We start from the raw sequence: 12,900 nt of genomic DNA on the forward strand, positions 1-12,900 counted from the left end.
GACATATCCGATAAAGGGCTAGCATCCAAAATCTATAAAGAACTTATCAAACTCAACACCCAAAGAACTACTAATCTAATCAAGAAATGGGCAGAAGACATGAACAGACATTTTTCCAAAGAAGACATCCAAATGGCCAACAGACACATGAAAAAGGGCTCAAGATCGCTCGGCATCAGGGAAATTCAAATCAAAACCTCAATGAGATACCACCTCACACCAGTCAGAATGGCTAAAATTAACAAGTCAGAAAACGACAGTTGTTGGCGGGGATGCGGAGAAAGGGGAACGCTCCTACACTGTTGGTGGGAATGCAACCTGCTGCAACCACTCTGGAAAACAGTATGGAGGTTCCTCAAAAAGTTGAAAATAGAGCTCCCCTATAACCCAGCAATTGCACTACTGTGTATTCAACCCAAAGATACAAATGTAGTGACCCAAAAGGGTACATGCACCCCAATGTTTATAGCGGCAATGTCCACAATAGCCAAACTATGGAAAGAGCCAAGATGTCCATCAACAGATGAATGGATAAAGAAGAAGTGGTATATATACACAATGGAATATTATGCAGCCATCAAAAAAATGAAATCTTGCCATTTGCAACAACATAGATGGAACTAGAGGGTATTATGCTAAGTGAAATACGTCAATCAGGGAAAGACATGTATCATATGATCTCACTGATACAGAGGAATTCTTAATCTCAGGATACAAACTGAGGGTTGCTGGAATGGTGGGGGGTGGGAGGGATGGGGTAGTTGGGTGATAGACATTGGGGAGGGTATGGGCTATGGTGAGCTTTGTGAATTGTGTAAGACTGTTGAATCATAGATCTGTACCTCTGAAACAAATAATATATTATATGTTAAAAAAAATAGTAGGAAGGGAAAAATGAAGGGGGGGAATCGGAGGGGGAGACAAACCATGAGAGACTATGGACTCTGAGTAACAAACTGAGGGTTCTGGGGGTAGATGGGGGGATGGGTTAGCCTGGTGATGGATATTAAAGAGGGCATATATTGAATGGAGCACTGGGTATTATACACAAACAATGAATCATGGAACACTACATCAAAAACTAATGATGTAATGTATGGTGATTAACATAACATAATAAAATAAAATTTTTAAAAAAAGGTGATACAGCATAAAAACTGTTAAACTTTCAGGTGAACAAGTTCTGTAGATCAGTAGACTGTAGAAGAATACCTCCTTAAGATATTCTTTAAAATCACCTCCTAAATTTTATACAGGAAAAGTGTATCAGAAAAAGAAGGATTTCAATGCTGATGAGACAGGCTTATTTTTTTAAGGACATTGGCAAACAAACATATATGTTGTAAATGGCATTTCTGTTGACAAAAATATTGTGATCAGAGGTTGTTGAAATCTGTGTATTTCCCCTCAGAGCCATAGTTCTGCATCTGTTAATTCAGTATTCATAACAACTTTGTAGAAAACTACCACAAATAACAAGAATCACTGTGTATCATCGAACCCTATAAAATTGCTATGGTTTGTTATGCCATGCTTTTCTGTTAAACCAGGAAATAAGAATTACCTAGGAATTCCTGTCAGAATGCAAGAGAATAAGAAAAACTTAAAATGACTGTAAAGGAGAAATCAAAATTTTTATTATGTGCAGAGTATATTGTTTGTATCTCGAAATCTAAGCTAATCAATGAAAAAGTTATTAAAAATAATGAGAGTTCAATAATTTTTTTTGAACACAAGGTAATTTTATGTTTATAAAATTCAATGTCACTTATTTAAGCAATTATGTGTTAAGAAACAAAATAAAGTAACTTTAATGTCAATATAAATGCAAATATGAATATTTTTTAACAAAATAAAGTCTCTTGCCATTTACAAAAACTCCACAAACCTTTACTAAATCTTTCAGAAAAGAAAAACAATGAAAAAATTCAGCAGATATAGTGACAAAAAGACTTTTCAAAATGGATTCCTAAATTTACAGTTATTTTAATTAAAAATTTTTAATAAAGTTTTGAGATTCATATAAAATTAATCTGAAATATCCTGGTAGAATAAATGAGCAAGAATTGCTATGAACACTTTGAAAAATGGAGATACAGTCAGAGAGGTAGGTTGTAGATAATCTCAACAGAACAACACAAAAAAACAGAAGACTGTAAGAATAATATAAATATGAAGACAGTAAAAATAACAATGGATATAACTGAAAAAATCTTCTATTTATTATTAAAAATTTGTCCCCTTTGGAATTCCCATCATGCAGTTAACAGACTCCTACAGAACTCCTTAGTGTCCTTTGAGTCCAGGGCATTAACAAGCTAGGCCCAGGGCAATATGTTGCTCTATGCCTCTCATAAACCATAAATTTCAGTGTTTGGAGCTGATTCTATGCCTCCCTCCTTCCATTTTATCATTTCTCTCACCTGCATAAAACACCCTGCTCTTTCTTTTGTTTCACAGGGCGTAGTTATCTATGTAAATCCTAGTCACTAGCCCTCATTCACTAGATATTTCAGGACCTGACTCAGCTTTCCTAAGAACCAAGGGCATCCAGGATGGCTTTAATTTCCAAAAAGATGATCTGCTTAACATCCTAGCCTTTCAATTCCTTTTTCTCCTCTTCTCCATTAAATATCTACTTTTGTCAAAGAAAATCTGTAACACAGAACTAAACAGGCAAGGAAGACTTTATTCAAGACTATTGCAACAGAAATCAAGACTTTAGCAACAGAGGAAAGAACTCAATTCCTCTGAAACAAAGGGCAAGAGAGTTTTTAAGCACACAGGGGGAGGTGAGAGACTAGTTGAAAAGTACTGGAGAACACTGGGAGTTGTGGGTGTTTGTCAATGCAATTAGGTCATCTGTTTTTGCTAATTAGTTCTTGAGAAAGTTAGGTTCCTATCTGCCCACAGAGACTAGGAGATAGGGATTCTATCTTTCTTGATGACTATATTTCAAAGAGATAGCTCCCAATATTTTGGGAAAGACATTCCTGGATTGTAAAACTGGCAAGTGATTGGCAGATTTATATCTCAAAGGAGTAAAGAAGAATTTATAATTGCAAGTTTTCCAAAGTAAATGCTCTCAGAAAAGGGGGATCAAAGGCATACAGTCACAAAGAAACCTGTCTAAATTTTAGTCACGCTGAGGGAAATGTTAAGGCCTTTTTGGTCATTCTACTATGACTATAGTTAGAGCTAAATTTGTCTGAACTAGTTGTGCATTCGGGTGTTATGCCAGTACAGTAAGTTGGCATATAAGGAAACAAAAGCCTCATACAGCCCAGAAACAGCCTCAGTTACAGGAGAAAGAGGCCATATTCCATGCCAACCATAAGAGGTTCACACAGTCCCTCAGAAGGTTACACAGCCCTCGTACTTTTATACTTTCCTTGTCCATTACTCTTCCTTCTTCTGGAGGTTTTGAACCGTAGCTGTTATTTTTGTCTTAATGTATGTTCATTATAAATTCTATCTCCTTAACTGTAAAATGAGAAAGATGTTGTACCCATTTAAATACTAATCAGCTTGAAGGTCAAGGAAGCCTTTTTTGGTGGGTAGGAAAGGTGACTGAAGAAAGACCATATTTTTTATTCTTCTGTATTTTTTAATTGGATCTTTTTAAAGGAAAATCTGTAGGCATAGCACCAAAATGAGAGATAGGAACCTAGCCTTCATCAAGTGTTGCTCTGTGATTTCCAATTTTAGTTAAAATTGCTCACTGCTTTAAAGTACCATCAGAGATAATGCGAGCACCATAGTTTTTGATCCTTAGATAATGGCTTCTTCCAAACTACAGAATAGCAACTTTACTAATCTTCAAATATTATTCTTTTCCAGGCTGTGACAAAGACATGCTGATCAACATTCTAACTCAACGCTGTAATGCACAAAGGCTGATGATTGCAGAGGCATACCAGAGCATGTATGGCCGGGTAGGGTCTCTTCATCTTGACCTGTTTCTAGGGCAAACTCCTGGGAAATCACAACCCTTTCAGAAAACAGATACTGTTATTCTTTTCAGTCTCACAGACGACAAAGATCTCAGACTCCACTGTATGTCAGAAACAGTTCCTATGCCTCTACCATGTTTCAAGGAATGTAAGAAAGATGTATCTATGTGTGAGGTATGTTCACACAGTGACTCCATCAGTCCTCTCTCAAAAATCATTCAGCTCCATAAAATGAAAGTTCTGATAGTCTTACACTGCTAGTTGGTCCAATTAGGCTAAAAATGTTGTGCTGGAAACACCCCTGTGTCAAGCTTTAGGGAAGGCATAGAAAGGGCTAATGATCACTAGGTCAAAAAAATAAGATCTTTCCTGCAATTCTCCACAGGTCTTCACCTAACTCTCAACCAAAGTGAATTCTGACTAGCTTTTCTTCTCACAGCATGCAGTTGTAGAGACCATTAAAAAAGAATGGCAGTTAAAGGCAATAGTTTAAGGCAATAAAACTATCCATAGTGCTTTAAAGTAATCACATTCTAATTTCAAAGCAAGTACCATTAAAGATTCCTTTCTTTTGTTATGCATTTAAACCACAGATTCAGAACAAAAACTCTTCAGGCCAAAAGGGCCTGAAATCGCAATTACTTTGTCAACTGAGCATTATTGATGAAACACTATCATAAAACTTTCCCTATAGAGTTAGCTCTTATAAATTCACTCCATCTCTAAATCTCAGTCTTTGAACAGCTATAATACATGAAATAAGGATAGCTCTCTGTTGTAGAATAAATTAATAATCGAAGAAGCTACCACTACTATTTATATTATTTGAATTTAGCCATAAAAGGAAACCAGTTATGCTTTTTTTTTTCCAGGTAAAACTGCTATCGTAGCTTATATTCCTATGATGCCAGTGCTAGTTTTCTTTTGAAAGAGAACATAAAAATTATAAAAGTTCTAGCATCACTAATCTAATATTGTTTTAATATGCATAGGTCATAAGAATGGTCATTTTTCAGTGTTTTTTTAACCCAAAGGTTTGCATACATCTTTGCACTTTATACATCAGGTTAATTTAGGTTGAAGGCATTACTTTACTATATTCTACAAAATTACACTAAGACAGATTAAAACATTAAGAAATGAGGTACTTACACTCAAGGAATGTAAAATACATGGAAAAATTTATACTCTCAGAGGTCTCAAAGTTTGTTAAACTCTATTGGCTAACAACACAATCTCACCAATGGAAGACAATGAGTCATGCTGGCCCCTTTCCTCCAAAATATCCTTGTCATACAGTCAGTTATCAAGTCTTGAAAATTATTTTTCCTCTCACATTTCTCTCTTCTTCTCTCACTTAACACAGTCTTGATTCATTTGGTACCCAGACTAATGTGAAACTTATAACTGGTACCTGCTACCTTCATGCCTTCCCCCTCTGGTCTAGCCTCCACACTGAAGCCAGAATGATTCCAAAACTAGATTTCTGCTTCCCTCATTCGGTCCCTGAATGTTTATCTTATTTCTGCCTCACAAATATCCACAGGTCCATGGAATAAGCCAATACCTTCCCAGAGCATACAAAGCCTAGCTTACCTTGTTTCTGTTCTCCATTTTATTCCCTCTCCCCCTTCACACACCATCAACTGCAGCCAAACTGAACTACTTGTACTTCTACAAATTAACTGTGCCTACTCCCTTACCTTTAATCAGGGTGTTTTATCTATTTCAATGGCCTGACTCCCCCCCACCACAAGCTGCACACCTGCCCATCATCCCAGACACTGCACACTTCCTCACACCACTAACCCTAAACAGAGTGGAATGGACTTGTGCTGCTACTGCATTCTTTACATAACTTCCCCCTCGGTACCTAATGACACATTAGTGAGCTTGTTTATATGTGTTTCCCTTTACTCCAGTCTAAATCCTCAAAAGTTGGAATGCATTTCATCCAGAAAGTTTAGCACAAGGGTCTATTTAACATGCCAAGATTGCTTAATTATGTTTACTGAATGACAGTGTGAAGGCATAGTTTTGGCTGCTCTTATAAACTTTTTCTGCCTGTCACACTCACCCTCTGCCCTGGGCTAGGTGCTTCCTGCTGGGGTCCCAGAATTCCCTGTACATACTGCTACCATGGCCTTGACACACTGGGTTGTGTTGGTTTACTTTTTTCTCTTGATGACTAGACTGTAATCTCCTAGAAAATCAGGGACCAGGTTATTTGCTACTATCCTTCCAGAACTCAGCCCAGGCTCTAACATAAAAGATGAATTTCATTTACAGAATAAGGGAATCTAAGAAATTATATTTTGTTTATTTACATTTTGTTTAAAAAAGAGGAGGGGATATCCCTGTATTACCCACTTTATACTTTTGGTATCTTCTGCTCTTTCCCTTTCTGTGGTGAGAGTTTATAGATTTTCTGTATGTTAGTCCTTTGATATTTTTATTTTTTATTAATATGGATAATTAAGATTTGACAGAATTATTTTTTTTAGCTGCTGAGCAAAGTGCAAGTCTAAGCATGCTTCATAAATACTTATTACTTGATATTTTACATTAGTGAAGAGCCGCTGAATTTCATCAACAACTTTTCCTCACCCAAAAGCACACTAATCCCTACACTCAAATGAAAAGCCTTTTGGAATGCCTCTGACAGACATGTTTATCAACATAATTTTTTTAAAGATTTTATTTATTTATTTGATGGAGAGAGACAGCTAGAGCAGGAACACAAGCAGGGAGAGTGGGAGAGGAAGAAGCAGGCTTCCGGCTGAGCAGGGAGCCCAATGCGGGGCTTGATCCCAGGACTCTGGGATTATGACCTGAGCCGAAGGCAGACGCTTAATGACTGAGCCACCCAGGCGCCCTTTTTTATTTATTTATTTATCAACATAATTAATGAGGTCACTCCTATCTTCCACACCAAAGCCAGGCAGTGAAACCAAGGTAACAATGAAACACCTCTGGGGCTAGGCAGAGAAACTATACATATCTGATAAGTTTAGGATTAGACAGTGATTCCTGAATGGGGTTCAAATTCAACCTTGCAGTAATTTATTCTCTCAGTGCTCATCTGAAACAGGGATAATCAGCTCTGAAATATCCTGGCATCTGGAATTCATTAAAATTGTGGTGTTGGTTATATAATTTAGTGTAGAGGCTAAGTTGCCCTGAGTCACACAAAGTTAGAACTTAAACCAAGGTTATCTGGCTCTAAATCATGTCTTTCAAAGTTTCTTAATAATGCCTGTTGTTCTCAACTGAATAAATACCAGATTTAACAAGAGCAGATATCTATACTGTTAACTCCCTCATATTCTTCAAGGCTTTGCTCAATGTCAGCTACTCAAGAGGGCCTAATCTGATTGCCCTTTTTAAAACTGTCACCTACCCCAAAGCCCAGATCCCTTTCACCTGTTGTTTTGTTTTGTTTTTCTATAACACTCACTGCCTTCTAACATACTACATAATTTATTTATATATAATTATTTATTGTTTTCCACCTCTCCCTAATATAAGCCCCACGAGGAGAAGAATCTTTGTTTTGTTCACTAATGTGTCCAAAGCACTTATGACAGTGGCAGGCACATAGCTGGTGTTACAGACTCAACTGCATCCAAAATTTAAATGTTGAAGCCCTAATCTCCCAAAGTAACTGTGTTTAAAGATAGGGCATTTAAGGAGATGATTAAGGTTAAATGAGGTCATAAGGGTGGGGGCCTAATTCTATAGGACTGGTGTTCTTTAAAAGAAGAGAAAGAGACACCAGCAGTGCATGCAAAAAGGAAAGACCATATGAGGATACAACAAGAAGACAGCCATACGTAAGCCAAAAAAAGATGCCTCACTAGAAATCAGCCCTACCAGTACCTTGACCTGGGACTCCCAGACTTCAGACTGTAAGAAAATAAATTTCTTTGGTTTAAACCACCAGTTATGGTTAGCTGTTAGGGCAACCTGAGCATACTAATGCAGTTGATACTCAATAGAGAGGTGGGGAGAAGTTTAGATGACAGAAGAGTAGGGGTATTCTAAGCTTGCCTCATCCTTCAAACACAGTTAGTTAAATATCAGATCATTCTGAACACCCAAGAAATTGATCAGAGGACTGAGAGAGAAAACTGCACAACTAGAGATAGAAAATCAGCCACATTGTGGAAGGCAGGAGCTGTGGAGAGTTGATTTTGGGGAGAAAAGAATCACAGGTGCTATGAAGGGGAAGGAACCCTGATCACAGAAAAGTGAGAGAGAGAGAGAGAGAGAGAGAGAGAAAGGGGATCGCACAAGAAGAATTCTTCCCCAAAACCACTGACTGGAAAAAGGAGAGGGACTATCTACCGCAAGATTTTATAAAGAGTGGAGCACAAAGTCTGAAGTTTTGGTGGTCCACACCGTCGCCAGGGTCATGCCTGGTGGGCTTGGCAATGCTCTGGTGGGAGAGGAAGGTGGAAATCTGGGAGTGGGCAGCATGGTCAGAGGATACCCTGGGCCACACACGGAGGAACATTTCCCCTGCTTGGAGTGCATTTGGGAGTGGTAGCACAGCCTCTCTAGGGACAAAAATACCGGTGGTGCCAACATGCTGCCCTGTTCCCTAGCATAGGAACAAAAACACAGGCTGGAGGCAGCAAACCTTGGTGCTGGCTTTTTGGCTGTGCTTTACCATAAACTTAGAATGGATGAGAGGCACCTGGGTGGCTCAGTTGGTTAAGCATCTGCCTTTGGCTCAGGTCATGATCCCAGGGTCCCAGGATCGAGCCCCACTTCAGGCTCACTGCTCACTGGGGAGTCTGTTTCTCCCTCTGCCCCTCCCACTCCCACTGGTGCTCTCTCTCTCTCTCAAATAAATAAATAAAATATTTTTTAAAAAAACTTTGAACAGTTGCATGGTCACACAACCAATTTCTGGGACAAACCAGCACCAGCTACAGTGCGGCGAGACCCTCCCCTATAGGATCAGCATGAGTACTTATCCCACAGATCTCTAAAATTTGGAGTTGTGAAACTCACTGTGTGCCTAAGATAAAACACAGAAGTATTGTGCCACTTGGCAAGTGGACAGCTCCAATGCAGGCAAGGATCTGACAGAAGCCAGGGACACAAGAGAGGTGCTTGCTTGTTCTTCTATGAGGGCTTCCTGAAGAGTAGCAGATGTGAACTCCCTGCTCTGTGGACAAGAGAGAAAGAGACAGGCAACTTCATTTCCCACTATCCCCTCAGCACTGACTGACTTCAGTAAGCAAAACAGCATCACCCAAATGGAGGTTGGAGCCACTTACATCAGCCCCGCCCCCTCTGCACCCTTCAGGTGTATCTCCATAGGGCAAGTCTACCTGAGAATCAGCACAACAGGCCCCAGAAGAGTAGCACAAACCCCTGGCAAGCACCAAGTCTACTGATCATAGAGTACTGCAAAACTTCAGCTCTAGGAGAAATAGGATCTAGCTTCCTTTTTTTTTTTTTTTTTTTTTTAGATATAGCTTCTTTTAACAAGCAGAAGAAAGGAAATAATAAAGATTAGAGAGGAAATAAATATATAGAAACAAACAAAAAAACAGAACAGATCAATGAAACTAAGAGCTGGTTCTTTGAAAGAATTAATAAAATTGATGAACCCCTAGCCAGACTTATCAAAAAGAAGAGAGAAAGGAGCCAAATAAAATCATGAATGAAAGAGAAGAGATCACAACCAACACCACAGAAACACAAACAATTACAAGAGAATATTATGAAAAATTATACGCCAACAAACTAGGCAATCTGGAAGAAATAGACAAATTCCTAGAAACATACAAACTACCAAAACTGAAACAGGAAGAAATAGAAAACCTGAACAGACCCATAATCAGCAAAGAAATTGAATCAGTAATCAAAAATCTACCAACAAACAAAATTCCAAGGCCACATGGTTTCCCAGGGGGATTCTACCAAACATTTAAAAAAGAGCTAATACCTATTCTTCTCAAACTGTTCCAAAAAAAACTGAAATGGAAGGAAAACTTCCAAACTCATTCTATGAGACCAGCATTACCTTGATTCCAAAACCAGATAAAGACCCCACTAAAAAGGAGAATTACAGACCAATATCCCTGATGAACATGGATGCAAAAATTCTCAATAAGATACTAGCAAGTCAAATCCCACAGTACATAAAAGGATTATTCACCATGACCAAGTGGGATTGATTCCTGGGCTGAAGGGGTAGTTCAATATTCACAAGTCAATCAATGTGATACACCACATTAATAAAAGAAAGGTGAGAACCATATGGTCCTTCAGTAGATGAAGAAAAAGTATTTGCCAAAATACAGTATCCTTTCTTTTTTTTTTTTAAGATTTTTATTTATTTGAGAGAGAAAAAGAAAAAGCATGAGAGGGGAGAGGGTCAGAGGGAGAAGAAGGCTCCCTGCCGAGCCGGGAGCCTGATGTGGGACTCAATCCCAGGACTCTGGGATCATGACCTGAGCCGAAAGCAGTCACTTAACCAACTGAGCCACCCAGGTGCCCCTACAGTATCCTTTCTTGATAAAAGCCCTCAACTAAGTAGGTATAGATGGAACATACCTCAACATCATAAAAGCCATATCAAAAGACCCATAGCTAATATCATCTTCAATGGGTAAAAACTGAGAGCTTTTCCTCTATGGTCAGGAGCAAAACAGGGATGTCCACTCTCTCCATTACTATTTAACATAATACTGGAAGTCCTAGCCTTAGCAATCAGACAACACAAAGAAATAAAAGGCATTCAAATCAGCAAGGAAGAAGTCAAACTTTCGCTATTTATAGATGACATGATACTCCATGTAGAAAACCCAGAAGACTCCACCAAAAAATCGCTAGAACTAAAACATGAATTTGGCAAGTTCACAGGATAAAATCAATGTACAGATATTTGTTGCATTTCTATACACCAATAATGAAGCAGCAGAAAAAGAAATCAAGGAATCAATCCCATTTACAATTGCACCAAAAACAATATACTTAGAAATAAACCTAACTAAAGAGGTAAAAGATCTCTACTCTGAAAACTATAAAACACTTATGAAAGAAATTGAGAACTATACAAAGAAATGGGAAAACATTCCATGCTCATGGACTGAAAGAACAAACATTGTAAAATGTCTATATTACCCAAAGCAATCTATACATTTAATGCAATTCCTATCAAAATACCAACAGTATTTTCCACAGAGCTAGAACAAACAATCCTAAAATTTGTATGGAACCACAAAAGACTCTTAATAGTCAAAACAATCCTGAAAAAGAAAAGCAAAGCTGGAGGCATCAGAATTCCCAGACTTCAAGGTACAGACTACAAAGCTGTAGTGATCAAGACAGGTATGGTATTGGCACAAAAACGGACACATACATCAGTGGAACAGAATAGAACACCCAGAAATGGACACACAACTATATGGTCAACTAATCTTTGACAAAACAGGAAAGAATATCCAATGGAAAAAAACAGACTTGTGAATGTGTGCAGAGTTCAAGTTCACTCTTCACACCCATCTTGTTCTCATAACATTTTTTTCTTTTCCTATTACGTCTCAGCTTCATGGTTAAAAATATAGATCTTGAACTATCAACATACCTAGGAAGTAGCTGGCTAGAAAATTACCTTACCTACTTTAGAGGTAGTATTATCATGTCACTAGCACAAGTAACAGGTGTGGCATCTTTTCCACTATCCTCACTTTTACTTTAGAAGTGAGGGGTAGATGTAGTTTTAGCCTCAAAAGCTTAAATTCATTATACAATTTATCACAGATCAATTTTATAAGTATGAATTAAGTAATTTAAAATGGTCCAACTACCTTATCTTTCAAATATATAATGGATTAGATATACTCCTTTTGGTGAAACTTAGCTAACAGGAAAATAATTTATAATTTCAAGATAATTTTCTACAAAACCAATCAAAATTTTGTAAGTTTAGAAAAACCTCTATATATGCTTGTTACAGCCTGAGCAATTGTTTGTCTTTAAAATAACATACAATCTGCCAGGGAGGAATGGAGGAACAGAGAGCTGGAGGGAGGAAAGAAGAGAAGAAAGGAGGGAAAGAGGGAGGAAAGGAAATAAGAAGAAAGGAGACAGAAAATTAGATACTCCTAAAGCCAGGCTTCAAAACACTCTCTAAAACAGTTCTGTAAATTTGCACACCCACCTACAATAAATATATAATGGTTCTCATTTCCCTTAAATCTTCATAAAACTTCTGAAGTTGTGACCAATTTTATGGATATAAATGGGACCTCATTATGGTTTTAACTTGCCTTTTTCCCTGATAAAATGTAATGTTGAGCATCTTTTCATATTTTTTAACCTCCTGTTTTCTTCCTCTTTTAAATTAACTCTATATTCTCTTATTTTTCTTTCAGTAGCTTGTCATTTATTGATTTGTAGTTATTTATATAATTTGGACATCAGTTATTTCTTGTGTATGTAGAGTACAAATATTTTCTCCAAGTATATGGATTAATCTCAAATTATGTTGTACAAACTTCTGTCAAAAACTGTGAAAGGTAATGAGACTTTGACATACAAGATAGCAAGCTAACCAGCCAAGATAACATAGATACTGGTAGACTCCTGAGTCAAAGACAAAATACAGTTTATCACTCATGGCCATAGTAGTTGCCAAAGTGTCAGAATTTTTGCAAGAGTTCCCTGAGCCTCAATCCCAAAAGTCAAGGCAAAGATGACCAAATAACACCTGCACATGCAGTGGGTTGCACTGCAGAAGAGAAACCGTAAGATAAGAAACTTGAATCAGAATGCATGGCTGCCCATTGCTCATAAGGGAAACACTACCTCTATCTTATGATACTATTCACTATATAAACATCCTTGGCAAGCTAGTCTAGAACAAAGGGCTGTCAGTGACGCACTCTGTGTAACATTCAGAAACATGAGACCTACAGAAAATGGT

General features: G+C 37.8%; 1 protein-coding gene across 1 annotated transcript in view; it reads left to right on the forward strand.

The window, feature by feature from the left end:
* Window positions 1–12,900, forward strand: part of ANXA10 (annexin A10) — a 94,556-nt gene that overhangs the window by 39,855 nt on the left and 41,801 nt on the right. Inside the window, exon 3 of the mRNA XM_027599798.2 lies at window positions 3,841–3,935. Within this exon, the coding sequence (XP_027455599.1) occupies window positions 3,841–3,935 (95 nt within the window). The remainder of the gene's footprint in view (window positions 1–3,840; window positions 3,936–12,900) is intronic.

The sequence above is a fragment of the Zalophus californianus genome, chromosome 2, assembly GCF_009762305.2.
Source record: "Zalophus californianus isolate mZalCal1 chromosome 2, mZalCal1.pri.v2, whole genome shotgun sequence".
NCBI classification, from domain to species: domain Eukaryota; kingdom Metazoa; phylum Chordata; class Mammalia; order Carnivora; family Otariidae; genus Zalophus; species Zalophus californianus.